Source organism: Pinus tabuliformis, chromosome 3_1 (assembly GCF_031772625.1).
Source record: "Pinus tabuliformis cultivar Carrire ecotype Pingquan chromosome 3_1, CPIR1, whole genome shotgun sequence".
NCBI lineage: Eukaryota > Viridiplantae > Streptophyta > Pinopsida > Pinales > Pinaceae > Pinus > Pinus tabuliformis.
Genome location: NC_142301.1, coordinates 907,527,619 through 907,546,762, shown reverse-complemented (window position 1 = coordinate 907,546,762; position 19,144 = coordinate 907,527,619). Strand labels below are relative to the sequence as shown.

Here is a 19,144-nt window from a genome sequence, read left to right as displayed (position 1 = left end):
CCTCTATGTGGAGATGGAACACTAGTATTTATTGAAGGTTGCTCTTAACATAGGTTTTGTTGAATTCTCATTAGGTTCTTCTCAATGGTGATCCATCCTTGCATCTTTCCACTAGGAGGGATTCCTATTTTCCCCTTCGGTGCTTTGTGGAGGTTTTGCCTTTGGTCATAACTTATGAGGTCATCATATGTCCATAATTAAAATAAGCTTTATATAAAAAATAAATGTTTTTAAAGTTCAAAGGTTGCATCCAAATTCTACCTCTACTTCATAAATGTAATCAATGAATGCATATAAACATAAGCACACATATGTAGATGAAAAGAAAGAGGAGGGAGAGGTTGCCAAAGCATGCATATTTGATCATGTAGATAATCAACGATTATGTGAGTAGAAGGGCCATTATAAGCCCAATTGATATAAGGATCATGGTGCATTAATATTGAGTAAATTAATCTTGTTGTAAAAGGTCTTTCTTTCCAACAAGAAATTTCATAAGAATCATGTAGAGTTTTCAAGCATGATTAGAGCCCCACCATATCCAAATTCTATACAAAGAGAGACAATACCCCTATGCATTTTGCCCAATTCTAAATTTAATCAAAATCATCAATAATCGATCTAAATTCCAAATTAAGCAAAACTTTGACGACTTTTTGTTGTTGTTCTTGAATTTCAATAATATGAAGAAAATTTGCTTAATGATTAGACAACTCCCATTTAGACTTATCCTACGATAGAGTTTAACTAATAAATCCAATTTAAAAAATAAAAAATTAAATGAACTATTATCCTTGCATCTCAAATTCAATTTTTTTACATATTTATATGGATCTTTAGATGATAATTAACATGAATATAATATGTAAACGATAAAGAATTCCCATATATTTAAGAAAGAAAAAGAAAAAGAAAAAGTGATTAGAATAGAAGTTGAGAAATGTGCTTATGATTTGATTACGTTACAATGTTTATATTTTCAGACTTTTCACACTTTTTGTTTTAATGTTTATATTTTCACTCTTTTTGTTTTCAAAGAAACCATATGAATGAGAGTGAAAGAATAACATTTTCAAAATACTTTTTGTTTTAATATTTATATTCACTCCTCTTGTCTTCACAGAAATCATATGAATGAGAGTGAAAGAATAACATTTTCAAAAGAATTATTTGACTGAAATTGAAAATTCGGTGACTGTCATTTTAGAGATTAATTTTCCACATAAACCTTGTACAGACCAAAACCCACCAATGTACCACTAGTACACATCCGAGTCTTTGTAGCACATGGCCATGTTAGAGCAAGAAAAATAGAGGACGAGCCCCATGGGATTATGGTGATGAAGTATTAAGCAAATTTACAAGACAAGGTTAGTATTAATGATTGCCGTCTGAGTGGGGGATGGGGTGCCCACTCCCACAGCCACATGCAGACATTATAATTAGCGGCGGGGGCAGTCGAACATCATAACGACCGAACGGCGGAAGTGAACGACACAATCAATCGGTATTCGGACGTGTACGAAACCGCGTGCCGTCCACAACGACGATGTGACCGACGGCCTTCCCCTCCCGCGCAAACGTCCGTCCCATCCCAACAATTATTAAACGACGCTCCTCTCTCTTTAATTTGACGATCGCTTTTGGATTCCGTCTGTCCGGAGTTCGACAGCCCACGTGCCTCCTCATTATATTCAAATCTCGCTTGACCAACCTTAACGTCCGACCTAATTTTAACTGTAGACCTTGACAGTTAATGCCGTTAAGTCTAACTGCCTTAACCGTCAATTTCTTCAGCCGACACGCTAAGCTGCCCTAAAAAAAGACTTTCTGCCTCGCCCCTCCGTACTCCACCCGCATCCGACGGGCACCAGCGCCTCCAATTTTGTGGGAATCGCTAAAGTTGAGTTTCCTTTAGCGGAACTCTGACCAAATTATCAATTTTTTATAATCGATCTAGAATTTAGTCAACATCGTTAGAACATTATCTCATTTATGAGTTATTTTACAATATTATTTTTGGTTGTTAATTTTAACCAAAAAATTTGAATTTAAATTGTTTAATCTGTAAAAAATTTTAATGCGGCAGGGTGGTGGTTTTTCTAAGTACTAAATCTGTTTATACAATCAAAAATATATTTTAAACAATAAAATATAATATATTCTTCCCTGAATTTGTATTGTCATGAAAAAAGTTATTTCATAATATGTCATTTTTTAACAATTAGCTATGATCACCATTACACTAGTGCAATTATTTCATAAATGTTATAAATAGGTCAATACATAGAGTAACAAGGTTACAATTTCTGTCAGAAAATAATGGAAATTGTGATAGGATTATTTTTGGAAATTTAGGTTACAATAAGCTTAAGGATTTTGGGAACATCATTCTATTTATGAGTTTTTTTACGACATTATTTTTTGTTAATTTTAACCCAAAAAAATTTGAGTTTAAGTTGTTTAATCTGTAAAAGCCAACCACTGCAGAGTTTTTTTCAGAGTGCTGAATCTGTTTATGCAATCAAAAATATATTTTAAACAATAAAAATAATACATTCTTGCCTGAAATTGTCTTGTCCCTGAAAAAGACTATTTCATAATGTGCCATTTTTTAATAACGGGTTGTGATTATGTAATTATTTCATAAATGTTATAAATAGGTCAATACATAGTCTAACAAAGTCACAATTTTAGTTGGAAAATAATGCAAATTGTGGTAAGATTATTTTTGGACGCTTAACTGCCAGATTCGAGAATTTTGCTATCTAAACAAAATTAAATTATACCTTTACCAATTACAATTACAATATAAGAAACAAATTATTCACCAAACTTCTTAATAAACAAACTGTTCAATTCTTAAATAGTACTATTATAAAACTGTAATATAATTGAAATTTTTGTAGATTTTGGATTTTAAAATTATGAATAGAATGAGAGATGGCCCAATCCTTCCTTCCTGGTAGAACTCCAACTACGGCGAAATTGTGAATTCCATTGGATTTTTTTACTCGATTTACATCAGAAAACTCCCAAGAAATGAGGGCAGAGGACCAATTTTACTCCCACGGACGGGACGATCCTATGTCCAGATAAAGAAAATTTTCGTACTGTTATTCGCTATGCACTTCTCGGCATAATATCCTTCATAGTTTTAAATTCTTTACGTAAGAGGGAGAGGAGTGTCGGGGCGGACTTTTTTGACTGATAAGGATAGGTAGCGTGAGAAATCCTTTGTTGGAGGGATTGTAAATGTTGAAAAAAGAAGCGGCAAACAGTGCCGATGATTTGACAGAACACGAGCTGCTTTGCTATTCATGGTATGCCATCAATGCCGGTGGAATTGGAACAGGAAAATTCCCAAATTTTGAAAAAAGTTTCCGCCAAACTAGCCATGGAATCGTGCTGCAAAGTCTGCAGGGTGTATAAGTTCGGGATAGCGATATGGATCTCGTATGGCATACTTACTAAAACCTAACTGTAGTTCACATAATGTTTTTGCCATTTCGCGATGCAGGTGAAAATTTCAGACAGGGCATTGGTGGAAAATGCCTATAAAAATGGCAATATGCTCTGCCGTGGCCGAGAACTAATGTGGAATGAAATCCAACACATAAATATACCATTGAATTAAGAAATAGGCTAGCTTCCAACACAACCCACATAGAGAATTCATAGCCGGGATGGGCAGGCATCGATAAAAGGAAGAACAGATGCCCTTTGTGGCCCCAGTGTGGTCACATGGCGGTTGCCCAGGGGAGATTCTAGGCGGGTTTTTCGGTTTTCTCGGGCAGTGCACAGTGGATGGGGGAACATATGCAGCCACTAACGGATTCAAGGGCGTGGCAGGTGAGGAGCCAGTGTGAGTGGGTCGGGGTTTGAATATGGAATTCATGGATACTAGAAATATGAGTACTACAAAATTCCAAATGCCTTCAACCAATAAAATTAGGAATTCACTATGTCGATTTTGCTATTTTTTTTCATCATCTAGAAGTAGAATATATTTAGGATTGGGGATGCGTGCTTGCATGAGTCGAAAAGCAATAAAGTCAGACATGATATAGCGCCCTTGTACACATAACTATTCTAACTTAAACCGCTCGTGCATGAATCCCTGAAATTGCAAATGCAACCCATATAAATATATCTATGTATGGGCCACAAAAAAACAAATTGAGCTGATGGGGGATAGTATTTTTGGGGTTTCTGTAGGGTACAGAGGAATCCGGTGATGTGAATGCACTGAAGATTTATGTGGGTTCATGAGAGAGGGCGGGGTGTGACTTTTCAGGAGGGGTGGGTAGACAAATGTGGACACCATTGGAGTCTTTCACGTTCCTTGGTCCCTGTTTGTGGGGTAGAGATGTTAATGTCACTTGTCGGTCCGGGGATGTAGACATGAGTAGGGGCCCAGGATTAGGGGGCCCTAGATCTCGATATGGTTGAGAGCATAGTTGTGTTGGTTGCTTTCAGCATCAATGTGGGCATAGTGTCGATGAAATCAGACCCTTTATATTATGAGTAGATGCCATGGATTGCAGGGGTGAATTTGTTCTTTCTTGGGTGCTTTTCTTGTGTCAGTACTACTAGGTTTCCCTTGTGGCCTTGTTATCAAAGACTGCCTCCTACTGCTCTGTAAGTAGGGGTGGTCTGGTGGTCGAACCATGCAAAGCACAATGCTGTCTCCTTTAACTCCCTGGCTTTATCAAGGACAGGTATGATGTATCACCTTATCTTGCTTATCTTCAGTCCCATATCTCAAATCTTTTATTTTTTGAGTTTTCCGAATATCTGAGCAATGCTGTGCGACGTTTGGAGGTTTTTTTTTTGTGTTGTCTGAAGTGAATTCTTTCAGAGCTTTAAGTTGCTCTGGTTTTCGGTAATGTGGCAAAATTCTGTGACGGATGATCAGTTGCGGTTTAAAATCAAATTCAACAAATCTGGGTTCTATTCATCATGGGCCGATTTTCACGAGGAACCATGTTCTGTTTTAGTTAATTGAGCTTTTTGATGCAGTTTCCTACTACTTCTAACCAAATACATGATGAATTCTAATGTGTAGTGACCATGTTGGTTTCATGCTTGTCATATGTGCTTACAGTTTGGATTTTATTTTATTATTCTTGAAGTAACTAGCTGGTCTTCTTTATTTACAAATTTTGTTATCTTAAGCTGACTGCATTCTTTTTGCCATCAGTCTAATGTAGATAAATATTACGGCATTGTCCTCCAAGCTGTTTGATAGAATTATGCAGTATTATATTTATGCTCTTTTCCCAGAGCATGCATGGGTGTGTTATGTTTTCGTTAGGTTACACGGGGATAGTCCCTGCCTTATGCTTCATTCTTAGGAAGTGCATGTTCTGCATATTTTGCAGAAGTATTTTTCAACTTTAGCATATGCATATATGCCCTTTGGTCTTTCAAAGACATAACCTTATTGGTTTATGTTCATTGAAGCAGATGGATTTACCTTGTAATAGGTTTTCTCCGTTGCATTTATGAATAAGTTGCAAAGCTCTGATTGCCTAAAAAAATGTGTAAAATTTAATACTTCTTTAGTGTATACAATCTGCATATGTTTTGGTTTTGTTTTTGTGAAACCTATTGTCGCCTTTCCAATTAATGGAAAGCTACCCGGACTTAATAAATTTTCCTTATCAGCCTTAATACTTCTCGAAGGACTAATTTGCACATAAGATACAAGTCTTTCTTTCTAGATTCAACGGATTAAAGTCAATTGTCTTAGAGTAGTGTGTGAGCTTCTTTAAGAAACTGCCAGATTGTTCTATGTTTTCACATAAATAGGTTTTAGCTTAGCAGAAATTGCTAATAGATTCCTGTCCAAAATATAAGTATTTTGATCTTTACTTTAATTTATGTGGTTGTTTAAAATGCTCTAAGTAGTTCAAGATAGTTTACACCTTTCAAGTAATAATTGCATCATCTTCTCAACCTTTTGGGAAAGACTTAATTGTGCTACAATGGATACTAGTGTTTGGCACTTGCTCTTCTTATATCACCATTATATTGGTTACAGTTTATATATAAACTACTATAGTTTACAGTGTCAATTTTCAGTCTATAACTAGCAACTGATCAATTCCTTGATCATTATAGTCCCAGGGGGGTTGTGCGACCAGGAGGGTCTCAACACCTCTTGGTGCTACATTAACTAGGGGTTTGATCTGTTTCTAGTAGTATGTTAATTTTCAGTTTGAGAAGGTATTTTTTAGTCTATAATTAATCTCTGGTATAGGAAATGATAACATTATAACTGTTGTATGAGCACAATATTCTGATGTTCCTTTGGTATTTAACATATATAGTTAACACAAATGTAGCATTTGTTTACATCGATATGGCATCCGGACATACACATGTTTTTGACATGTAACTTAAAATTTTAACAGGGGAGACTGTCTTCAGGCTGCCAACGATTTCTGTCATAGTGGCCAGAAGTAGATTTGTGTTCATTTAAATTTGTTTCATGCGAGACCACTAGCGCATCCAATGGTTCTGGTCCTTCAGTTAGTAAAACTTGCATGAAAGTATCTGTACATGGCCTAAATGTTGCTGTGTGCAGAACACTGCCTCTTGAGATTGTTTTTTATTTAATAAGAAATGTTAATATCTTTTTTGCAGTTCTCCATTTGTTAGGAAGTTTTTATGGATTTGGTCTTGAACCACACTATCGTGTGTTGACAAAAGCTTTTGATCCTAAACTGTTTCAGACTCCCAGTTATACATGTTCTATAATGTTAACAACCAAAAGAAGAGATGCATGGCTAATTTGTTTTAAATGCAGAAATCTTCATAGAGAGCTTCTTGTCAATCTGGAAATGAAATTCTTGCTTTTTATTAGTAAGGGTTGTAATTTTGTTTAGAACAGGTTATTATGGTTTTGTTTCTGAGCTGCTGCATATCCATGGTGATATATGTTCTATTGTGTCAATACACAAAAGAAGATAACTCTGCATAATTTGTTTTTCATTACTCTAAATATTCATAGCATGTTCTAAACTATGTCAAGCCTCGAAATGAAATTCCCTTCTGTTATTATGAAAGGTTTTACCAAACTTGTGTAATATCAGCTCACATTTTCCTAGAGTTGCAAATATCTTTGTTATATGTTCCTTTTTTAAATAAGAATGTCATTAGCCTGTCTACTACTCTGTTAATTCTACACTAGCTGAAAATGTAAAAATTTGCCCTTTCTTTCTTATTCTTTCTTCCATTAATTAGGTAGGTTCTAAACTATGTCAAGCCTCGAAATGAAATTCCTTTCTGTTATTATGAAAGGTTTTACCAAACTTGTGTAATCTCAGCTCACATTTTCCTAGAGTTGCAAATATCTTTGTTATATGTTCCTTTTTAATAAGAATGTCAATTGCCTTGTTACTACTCTGTTCATTCTACACATTAGCTGAAAATGTAAAAATTTGCCCTTTTTTTCTTATTCTTTCTTCCATTAATTAGGCATTTTGGCAACTTAGGTGTGGTCTGCCTTACCTCGTTGGGCATGCGTAACTGGTCAACTGTGATTCATATCTACAATATTTGGTAACAGGAATGATCGTTTGTAGATTTAATATTTGGACATTTTACGTCTATTTATTAATCACATCTACTACATATAAGTTGTCTCTGAAGCGACAGCATTCTCCCTTTCCTAGGATGTATAATGCTCAAGTGAATCTTTTGATCATGCAGAGTCCTGAGGAATTGAAGCATCTTCTGTTCTGCACAACGTTGGAGTTGGAAACCACTCGCTTAGGTGCAAAAGATGAAGTCAAACGGCATGAAGAGAATGTGAGACAACTATTGAATATTATTCATGTAACTTGCCGAGAAAGAGACGAGGCCAGGGAACAGTGTCAGAAACTGCAAGAAAAGATTCAGCAGAGGGGCTTTAGTGATCTCCATTCTGGTCTTTCAAATGTGCAGCCAGATAGTCCAGCTGGAAGATCATTCAAGGGAGACTCCAGCATCACAGAATGTGATAGTATTTCTGGCACATATAAACATCCTTTCGTATCTTCACCTGCTCAATCCATGTTTGATACTGTCTCTTCGATACAAGAGCCTGCTAAACTAAACCTTGCAGACTCCAGTAGCATGGACTTATTGCCGCAATCATACATTGAATTCTCTGAAGAGTATCATCAATCTTCATTTCCTGCACAGAATCTGCAACCAATGCAGCTGACTTCAGGATGCAATACAGGCAGTTTTAAAAATTCCAAATCTCAGCACCAGTTAGCATTACGTCAAAAATGTATAAGGAGTTCTTCCAATCTATCTGAAACTCACCACTGCTCTTATCTCTCTGATGAAATGCAAAATATGGAGCCACATTCTCTTTTAAATGTAAGCTCAGCATTTGCAGACTGCAACTTGCGTGCTGAGCATCAACCGTCCATGCAGTCTTGTCTAGCCCTAAATGCATCTAATAATGGAAGAGATGTTCCATGTCAGCAACAAGATATCTTGAACTTACAAAAGCATATTAATGAAAAAAACAGGACCATCCAACAGCATCAGGGAATTGAGCACCATACCCACTCAGAGGAAGAAACTCAGGATCAAACCACACCACAGAAAATGTCTGAACACTTGCAACCAGATAATTTAATTGTTTCTGGTAAGTGTTTGCAATCTAAAGATGCAAAACCATGCCCCCAATTCAGTGCAGAAAGTGAGTCACTGTGGCAAGCTGTTGGCAAAATGAATACACTCGAGCAAATGAACGCAATGCCACATGAGTCTATGGCCAGTAATTGTGGGACGACAATAAGCAGCTCAATTCCTATTGTTCCAGACACACCACCTCTTGTTAGTCGGGGAATTCCTAAGCTGCAAGTGAATATGACATCTTCACAGGCTATTAGTGGACCTTCTTTAAGTATGGTGCAGTTGAAGAGATATGGGGATGTGCCCTCTGTGGTGCCTGTTCATTTACCTGAACCACCAGAAGCTGACCCCCAAGTAATAATGAAATCTCTCCCTGAGAAAGGCAAGCTGCTGGAAGCTGTAATGAAAGCTGGGCCATTGCTGCAGACTCTTTTGCTTGCAGGGCCTCTTCCACAGTGGCGACACCCCCCTCCTCCACTGGACTCTTTTGAAATCCCCTTAGTATCAATGTCCACTTCCAATGTAATAAGTCCTCTGCCAAATCCACTGCAATTGAATGTACCTGTATGCGATCAGGCACATTTGGTTCAAAATTCAGGATCTGTCTTTTGCTCTATGAATCAGAGTAACCCTTCTCCAATTCCTGCTGTTGCTCAATTGCAGTCAGCAGCTTCAACTAGTTCATCTTCTAACAAGAGAACTTTGCTTAACTCCTCCATCAATGGTCATTTTGTGCATGGCCCAAGGCTACCCCTTAAATATGCCAAGTTGCAATGACACCCTAAATAACTTGTTTTCCTATATATTACTAAGTCAGTAAGTCGCTGCACTTAAGGAATCTTTCTTCTCATGGGCTTCTTCCTATATTCCATGTTTTGCAGGAAATGGCAGTAACCTATGTTGGGGTTAGGGTTGAGATTGGGTTGAGATCCAAGATGAGAGAGTTCTTATAGCTTTTATACTTTGAGCTGTTTTTGTAAAATTTTGAACTTGTGAGGCGAGAAGAGGAGAGGAAGGGCCTGATTGAATTGAATAGTTTTCACTTGTATATGATTCTGGATGAATTAACTAATGCCCACCAGGGTTGTAATATATCAGCTCGTGAGTGGTGATGTAGGTGTTTTATATAACATGACTACTATGTAAATTTCACAAAGCTTATTTTCAAACAGCCAAAGTTGTATGAGCTGAAACCTCTCATTTGTTATGTGCATTGATTGTTATTGGTGTTTTGAGGGCTTGTGTAACTACAGTACATTGTAATACTGCGTTGCAGGAATCAACAATATTGTCATCTCCTATGCCAACACAAAATATGAACCTTTCTGAAATATGGTTGCTCCTATAACTATAGCAAGTGGATTCTTCAGGAACTTCATGTGAAATGCAGATGAAATAAAATTGTAAAGAATCCTCCCGGACATGTAGGAGGAAGCTTGTTGTATTTAGTGGGAATGGGAAAATATTTGTTTCAAAGATGTTAGGAAAAATGTTTGTGCGCATTTATGATCTTTTCATAATGAAGTGCTACTGTTTTCAATTTTCTTTTTAAAGGAGCGGTCATGAGGCGCCTGTTCATTAACCGGAATCACCAGAAGCCAACCCTCAACTATAATGAAATCTCTTACAGAGAAAGGCAAGCTGTTGGAATCTGTAATGAAACCAGGCCTTCACTGCAGACCCTGTTGCTTGCAGGGCCTCTTCCATAGTGGTGACACCCCCCTCCTTTACAGGACTCTTTCAAAATCCTTTTGGTATCAATGTTCACTTCCGATGCAATATGTCCTCGGCCAAATCCAGTGCAACAGAATGTACCTATATGTGATCAGACACATTTGGTTCAAAATTCAGGATCTGTCTTGTGCTCTGTGAATGGGAGCAACCCTTGTCAACTTCCCGCTGTTGCTCAATTGCAGTCGGCAGCTTCAACTACCTCATCTTCTAACAAGAAAAGTCTGCTTAATTCCTCAGGCAATGGTCATTTTGTGCATGGCCCGAGCAAAGCTGCAATGAAACCCTAAATAACTCATTTTCCTAAACATTACTAAGCTAGCAAGTCTGGGCACTTGAGGAATATTTATTCTCATGGACTTCTTCCTATGTTGTTTTGCAGGAAATGGCAGTGACCTATGTTGGGGTTAGGGTTGAAATCCAATATGAGAGGGCTCTTGTAGCTTTCATACTTATGTTTTTCGTAAAATTTTGAAAATTGAATAGTTTTCACTTGTACATTATTCTGAATGAATTAACTAATGTCACCAGGGTTGTAAGATTTCAGCTCATGGGTCATGATATAGGTGGTTACAACTATGTGAATGTCATAAAGTTTATTTTCAAACAGCCAAAGTTGTATGAGCTGAAACCTGTCATTTGTTATGTGCATTGATTGCTATTGGTATTTTGAGCGCTTGTTTAACTAGTGTATATTGGAATACTGCCTTGCAAGAATCAACACTATTGTTATCTGTTATGCCAATACAAAATATGAACCTTTCCGAAACATGGTAGCACCAATAAATATAGCAAGTGGATTCTCTAGGAAATTCACGTGAAACACCACAGATGAAATAGGATTGTAAAGAATCCCACTGGACATACATGTAGGAGGAAACTCGGTACGAAGAGGAAAATATTTGTTTGAAAGTTGCGAGGAACACTGACTGCACCATTTTTTCAATATTGGGTTCTCCTTTTTTCATTTTTCTTTTTAAAGGAGAGGTCATTGAAGGCTGTAGAACATTCATTTATTAAAATGTTAAATTTTCATAGTGATTGGAAAAAGGTGATCAGCATATAGTGGATATGGACTTTAAGACAACCTTTAGGACAAAATGGACACTGACATGCCTTTTGACTGTTAAATTCAAAGCCTGGTCCCAGGAAACTATTTAGTCACTTAAAGTATCTATGACATCTATGAATGCAACATTAAAGTCCAACACTGCCACTTAGATGTTTAATAGACAGCTTAAGAATACTTGCGAGAAAAAAAAATGCATGCTCTTCTCTGCAAGTTTATCTTTATAATATATTTAGTGTGAGATTTCCAAGCTTGACTCTCCAAGCTCAATTGTTCGCTGATGCGAATGTTTATTTAGCAGAGAACATTTCATTGTCCTTCTCGTGGATGAGAATTTTAACCACTGTATATAACAATAATCAACATTCCAGCTACAATTTTCAAGGCCTCCTCTCACATATTTAGTTTGCTGCTGATTAGATATTTTGGCGAAGGTCCTGATCCAAATCATTACTCTAACACTACCATTATCAGTACAGCAAAAATATTACATGGAGAACCTAACGCGTCTAGTCCCAATGTTCTATTCTGAAAAAATATGAGACTTCTTGCATCAAAACTGACCTCAAAATATTAAAGAGCATAGCTTTGGATCCTTCGTTGTCTACAGTAACAGCTTTGTATTGGACTGTAAGTGGTTGCAGTCAAAACAACTTCATAACTGCATGTAAGTGAGTGGGATTGGCCATAAACATAGGATGCTTAACCATAATCTAGATGTTGGAGGAGAAAAGCATTAAAGTCCAACCGTAATATCAGATGTTATGATGTTTTATTCTCATTGTAAGTGTTAGGTGGTTAAATTGTCATAATAAACTAGACTATTTAAACCATGCATATTGCCCACCAACTGCTATCATATCTTGAAAACCAAAAGATATAGACATGATACTGAGAGTACCTGCAACCACCTTGTCATCCAAATTGACATTATTCTAATCGTGTCAAATCATACAATTCAAGACACCTGTCATCTGGGGGGTTTCTTCATCATGGAAATGTCAGTTGCAGTTCACCTAGAACACCTTTAAACCATCGTCACGCTGGTAGTCCTTAACATCATTAAAGTCCTTTATCATGTACCCTTTGCCAATGTCCATTCACATAAACCTCATGTGATGAAAGGATGGAAGATGGGTCCGACATGCCGATCTTCAAAGATTTATAGGTCACTTAGGACCCTTACAGCCACCTGAAATTTCCAAGGAGCTGATAACATTGACCTGTACATATAACTAATATGGTACAGTGAAGTGACCTAGTGATGATCAACTAGGGTTGATCATGTACATTAAAGTGAAGTTTATATTTTTCTTCCCTGGTTCACAGGGAACAGTAGCAACTCCTAGGCATTTTCAATTCTGTTTGATCACAAATGTACATTAGATATTAGGCATCTCACTGACATTGGTACGCCCTATCTGCCTAATCATTGGACGGATAGGATTTGATGAAATGTTTGATGTTTATTTTGGTCATTAGGTTTTCATTCTTTTCAAATAGTTTTTCCCCTGTCCAAAATTTTGACAGACGGCCTAACTTAGTTAAGATATTATATTTTGTGAGCTTTTTTAATTTATGGTCGTTTTCTATTTAATATATTATAACTTAATATTTTTATGATAAGAATGTTGACAATTATTTATTTTACTTTTAGTACCCTGTTTTAACGTTTTCAGTGCAATAGATGATTAAAAATAAAAAAGAAAAGTAACCAAATTCAAAATGCACATGTATTCCCACTCACTTTTTGTATGGTCAAATGAAAAATACAAAAAAGGTATGGGAAAAATCAAATCACATGGAAAAAGTATATCAAGACCATTTGTTAAGAGATATCAAATCAAATGGAAAAAATGTACTATATCATTTGTTAAAAGGTAATCAAATCAAATGAGAAAAGTATATCATAACTATTTGTTATTCCATAGACTAATGGAATGTTGTGAAATAAAAATTGTGAAAAAGATTAAATCAAATGAGAGAAGAGTATTAGAGTCGTAGAAAATTTTATCGGGTAAAATAATGAAATAATATTTATATTTAAAAAATGAAATTAAATAAGAAAAAAATGATCAAATTTACTTGTGGAAAGTTTTTATTTTATATAAATTTTGTAGAATAATAAAGTTGAATATTTGATAATAAATTTTGGTTTTTAAATATTTTTTTGGTTAATTTTACGAGGGTTATTTATTTGTAATTAGTGTGTAGTTGATATTATATTATATTTTTTCACACATGGAAGAAGAAAGGATGGGGATTGAAGAACACCTAAGTGGGTATGAAAAGGAGATTCAATTTTTGGGTAATATTGAGACTTTATTAAAAGATAATATTTTTGAATACAAATTTGTCATATTGTTGATAACTCTGAGTGTTCTCTAAGTGACAAGAATTTTGAGTCTTTGGTGGTTGTTTCTTCAACCCATAAAACCTTGTAAATAGGAATAAAGTGGGTGGTATTGGTGCACTAGAATTATTGTAAGAGATCCATGTGAGAACTAGCATTGGTGTTGGCATTAATTTAGAGGTTAAGGTTTGTGAAGTTAGGCATAGGCTCTTGGGACCTAATGAAAAAGGGACTAATGCTTCTAACACTTTAGGTGGAGCTTGTAGATCTCTCTTCAAACAAGGGATTATGGTACATTCATCAATGCAAAAGGAGAAGGAATATTCCAAAGGACAGAGTTTCAAGAAGTGTGGGTGCATTATGGGAAGAGAAGGTTGTCTAAGGTTCTAGTTCTATGGGTCATTATTTGGATCTCGATAGCCTTGTGTGGACAAAGCTTGAAGTGTCGAGGGTTCATCTAGATATAGAGGTTAGTAGTCATCAAAAGGGTAAAAAAGTCATAAAGAAAAAAGTAACAAGAGTTAAAACGGTGGTTAGCAAAGATATTGGGGTCAAACAAAGCATGCATATATTGGGTAAAACCCTAATTGGGAGAATTTTTGAGAGGTGGATAGTTTCAGTGGTTATAAAGGATCGAAGCCTAATTATTGGGTATGGTCCCTTGTTTAAAATTTTGACAAAAGATGGATTAGTTTCTCATTTTATTGGAAAAGGGATGCTAAGGTCATATTTTAGGGTAATTGGTTTTGGGGATCAACATTTCTATCATTAAATTCACTGCACAAAGATGGCTCTAAGATCCTAATTTGAGTCAAATTGCTTACGTTACTACTTGAATTTCGGTCTGTGAGTTTTCTATTAGACTTGGGAAAAAAATTGGGGAAGACAATTAAGGTGTATAATTCTTTCAAGGATAGCATTAGTTGCATAGTGGTAAGGGAATTGATTGAAATAGATATGAAGGATGGTCTTGCAGGGAGCATGGATATTGAAGTGGCAGGAGAGATCCACAAACAATTGTTGGACTACATTGATACCTTTTTATTGTTTAAGCTACCATCATCATGATCATCTTGCATTAGACTATTCTTGGCCTTTTGTTTGATAAGTTTGAAGGAGGATGTTTGGTCCCTCAAGGAATAAGAAGACTCATGAGGACATGCAGTGGAATGATGGTAGTATTAGGAGAAAAAGATGGGTTGAATTGGGTAGAAATAAAAATTAATCTTGATGGGTCTTAATTTTTTGAAGAATGAGACAATAGGAATATAAGCGTTGAGGATGCTAGGGAAGATTTTGATACAATGGCACAAAAATATGAGATGATGGTTCTTTCAAAGCAATGTGAAAAGTACTTATAATCCAACGCAACATTACACAAGGAGGTGAGGGGATACTCATGCATAAAGAAGGCGTGCTCAACTTGACATTGAAGTTGGTGATTAACCAAGTAAGTTTCCTTCTCATTATGGAAATATTAATATTGTAGTGGATTCTATTCCTTTAGAAAAATGATCTACCCCTATCAAGGTTAATAAGAATATTAACAAGGGAAATATCATCCAAAAAGAAATATTATTCCTACTCCTTTTGTGATAATTCCAACAGGAGGTCAAATAGATTTGGATCTCTAGTTCTACTCTCTAGTAAATATTATGGCATCTCTTTGGGGGATGGCTTGAGTGCTTAGGGGATTGATGTTAGATCATTGGATAAAGGAGGAATATATATTCTTTGAGATATTTTATATTTGAACATGGTATCAAAGGGCCAATTTCTAGGGGTTTTGGGTTGTATAAACCAAAGGAAGAAATTTCAACTTTTGAAGGTAGAAAATCTTATCTTCAACATGCTAAAGAAAAGGTTATACTTGAGGTACTACAAGGTAAGCACATTCTAATTTCTGGGGTAATTAGAGCAAATCAACCCCATAAGGATGTTTTATGATAATTATACTCCCATTAAATATTAGGGGACTAGGTAACTAGATTAAGAGGCGTGCCTTGTCAAGAATAATTGAGAAAATCAAACCCAAGATCATTCTACTTCAAGAGACAATGGGCAATGGAGATTTTTTAGTTAGTGGTCTTAGGAAATTGTTAAGGGATTGGGATTTTGTTGATGTCTAACTATAGTTCAAAGATCTCTCTTTTCACTAATAAGCCCTTTTGTTATTTAAGTATATGCACAAAATTCACTAGTAAAGAAATTAGATAGCCTATTATTGTGATGAATGTTTATGGTTTATATGAATGGAAGTTGACATATTGGGGAAAATTGTTTGTTCTTCTTGTGTTAAGGAAAGGAGGATGATAATTGGAGCAAATCTTAATTTTACTCTAAAGATATCGGACTTTTGGGGGGAATAACCAAGGTTGAAAAACTAGCATACGTTTTCATACATGAAATTGAGTGTGCTAGATTGCTAGATGTGGAGCCTATCTCTCTCAGGCCCACATGGAGGAATAATAAGAGTGTTCAACATCATTGGTGCCTCAAAATATCTTGACAAATTTTCGGTTTCATACATTTTACTACAATCAACACGTGTATTTCATATTATAGTCCTATAATGCTCCAACTAGAATTATAAGATTATAAGCCATTAAGTCCCTTTATTAATTTAGGATGGAATTTCAGTTTGTAGTTAAAGATTCCTGAAAGATTTATCACAAAATTACAAGACTTTCAACTAGTAAATAATTTTCTACCACATTGAAATTGGTAAAAGAAAAGGTAGTGGCATAGTTTGTGAAGAGACAAAAGAGGATAGAAAGATACTTACTAGAGGTGGAGGTGGACATAAAAAATCATTGTAATGAAAATGATTTTGGAGGGAACTTGAATGGAGGTTAAAAATTCAAACAATACTTGGATTGAAATGGGTGATGAGGCATACTAAAATTTTTCATTCGTTTGAAAAGTATTAGAAAAGTAATAATACCATCTAGGATATGAGGGATGAGGAAGGTGAGATAGTTAGAGGATTTTATGCACTAGCCGCATTAGGTGTAAACATTTTGAAGCTATATATTATGCCCCTACAAGATAAAATATAACTAAACTTGTTAAGATTGCTTCAGGTTTTCCACGATTAGTAACAAAGGAAGATAATAAGGAATTATTTGAGGAAGTTTCAAAGGATGAATTATCGTTGGTGTTGTCTTCGTTTCAAAAAGGCAAAAGCATAGGCCTTGATGGATGGATTGTAGAGTTCTTGGGTTTCTTCAACTTACTAGGTGATGGTTTTTTGTGGGTAGTTAGGGAGGTTAGATAATTAGGTGAGGTTTTAGGCTCTTTCAATACAACCTTTATTGCCCTTATCTTGAAGGTTGAAAAAGTAGAACCATTAATGAGTTTAAGTGAATTGTACTTTGCAATTTTGTATACAAGATAATCTCTAAGGTTGTGGCAATATGGAACTATTTGGATTCCTTAAAGGGAGACTAAATTATGAATCCATTGACTAATCACAAGAGGGGTTTGATCTACAAAATTGCTAACATAGATGAGCAAAATAAATAGGTTATAACTAAGCTACAAGATATGTAACAATCCAGTGAGCTAGTCAAGTTAGAAAACACGATAATATTGCAACCAAAAGCAAAAGCAAATAGACATAATCATAAAGTAAGTTACAAAGTGTCACAATAACACAACAAGAAGCAACAATATTTGTGTACCAATGAAAAGGCCATTAAAAACATGTAGGAAGTGTGGATGGTTGCTTATAAACTATATCATGCTCCTTATGAGGGTCCTTTAATCCAAATTTATACTCTCTCTTATCACATTTGCAAAAGGATCAAGCTACCATAATCAAGTTGGCACATTGCAATTAAGAAGATGAGACAATCATAGTGAATATGGGCTTAGAGGCTATCTCAATAGCACAAAAATATTGCACAATTATCCTTTTGAACTTTATCTTTGGCCTTCCATTTATAGTTGCCTTCCCACTTTGATCAAACTTATTTATAGTATGAATGCACAAAATTTGAATGGAATGTCACCTAGGTTTGCGAGGATGTTTACCCACCCGAGTTCTCTTCCCATTAATGCAAAAAAGGCTTTGAGGTCTACCTACTTTTATTACACCACTAAGCACAATCATTTCATGTTTAATTGACTCGCATGGCTTTTGAAGGAAAATCCACATGGACTGTGAAAAAGTTAAAAGGAAGAACAATGAAAATGGATAAAACCACTATTATATGGTTCGTTTCCCACTTTTTGTAGTGGTATTTGAATGTTCATAGGATGACATTATTTGTTGTATCATTATGCATTGATGATACTTTCCATTGATGACTTGAATTAATCACAAAGTGAAATTTATGTGATAATAGTTGCCCCTTGATGTATGAAATTAAGAGCTATTTGTATAGCCAAAATGCATCATCATATGCTAATAGTCTATAACAAAGTCTAGAGAGAGAGCTATCATCAAGAATGAAGGTTGCCTTGTAGAGGAGCAATGAAGACCCATTTGTGAACAAAAGAAACATCTCTAGGCATAACATTTATATATATAAATGAAGTGGGAATTTCCCATGCTCATTTTATTTGATCAAAATATTACAAAAGTAGACATATATGCTAGAGATGCATGTGTAAACATGATGAACTTTGTGAGGAATAGTGCATGATGTTGTAACTAGAAAATTTGTGATGTAGAAATATGCATTTACCTCAAGGGTGTTGATAAATAACAAAGACATTATTTGATAAGATAGGTCCCTAAAACTTGAAGGGAGAAAATCTAAGTGCTCACTTTGATGGAATTAATGGCCTTACAAGATTAGGGGTCCTTGGTTGGAGCTAGAAGCTACAACTATCATTATATATGACACCTCTTGATGTATAATGAGATGACATTGAACATTATGGGGTTATTGAAATACAAAATTAATGATGAATCTCCCTATTTCATCTAGGGTTCATCGTTATCAAGAGAAAAGGAAACCAATTTACTACAATATTCTTGGAATAACATGAGTTAATGTCAACATGAATGAATCTGTGATTGAAAAAACAGGAAGGGTTTCTTGATTTAATTAATTGTGATAAACTAGGTACCAATACTGTAATGGAGTTTATTTTGATAACTTCATATGAGGCGGTCAATGAGAATGGCACCAAAAAAACTCCCTTGAGCAAAGCATAACTGATGGCTAACCATGGAAAAAATAGTGCCGACTAGGCACACGGTGATTTATTGTTAGTGAAATGATTAGATGAACTAAGGGATATCATGATGGGACTAAGTAGTAATGAATGCATATAGAAAGATAGTTGATGATGACAACTCTAAGGATCACAATTATGGATACTAGGATATGTGAGGTGCT

At 35.5% G+C, this 19,144-nt stretch overlaps 1 protein-coding gene across 4 annotated transcripts; it reads left to right on the top strand.

Annotated features, from left to right (window-relative positions):
* The first annotated feature begins 3,237 nt into the window (after positions 1-3,237).
* On the top strand, positions 3,238-9,826 carry LOC149190590 (uncharacterized). Of its 4 annotated transcripts, none has more exons than XR_016256002.1 (3): positions 3,863-4,721; positions 7,503-7,569; positions 7,720-7,855. XR_016256002.1 is itself a non-coding variant. In XM_089412215.1 (2 exons), exons 1-2 carry the CDS (start codon positions 3,808-3,810, stop codon positions 9,415-9,417), a joined length of 1,743 nt encoding a protein of 580 aa, XP_089268341.1. In that variant the 5' UTR covers positions 3,238-3,807; the 3' UTR covers positions 9,418-9,826. The 4 variants fall into 4 exon arrangements, 2 of the variants coding, with proteins under 2 accessions (XP_089268341.1, XP_089268340.1); XR_016256003.1 differs by having other exon boundaries at positions 7,486-7,569; XM_089412215.1 differs by lacking the exons at positions 3,863-4,721; positions 7,503-7,569 and adding an exon at positions 3,238-3,852 and having other exon boundaries at positions 7,720-9,826.
* The last annotated feature ends 9,318 nt before the right edge of the window (positions 9,827-19,144 follow it).

Bases quoted from the DNA above. Each gene is read 5' to 3' on its own strand.
- LOC149190590 (XM_089412214.1), top strand. From the start codon at position 4,671: ATGCAAAGCACAATGCTGTCTCCTTTAACTCCCTGGCTTTATCAAGGA. The intron at 4,722-7,719 runs GTATGATGTATC...TTGATCATGCAG, and splicing joins CCTGGCTTTATCAAGGACAG to AGTCCTGAGGAATTGAAGCA.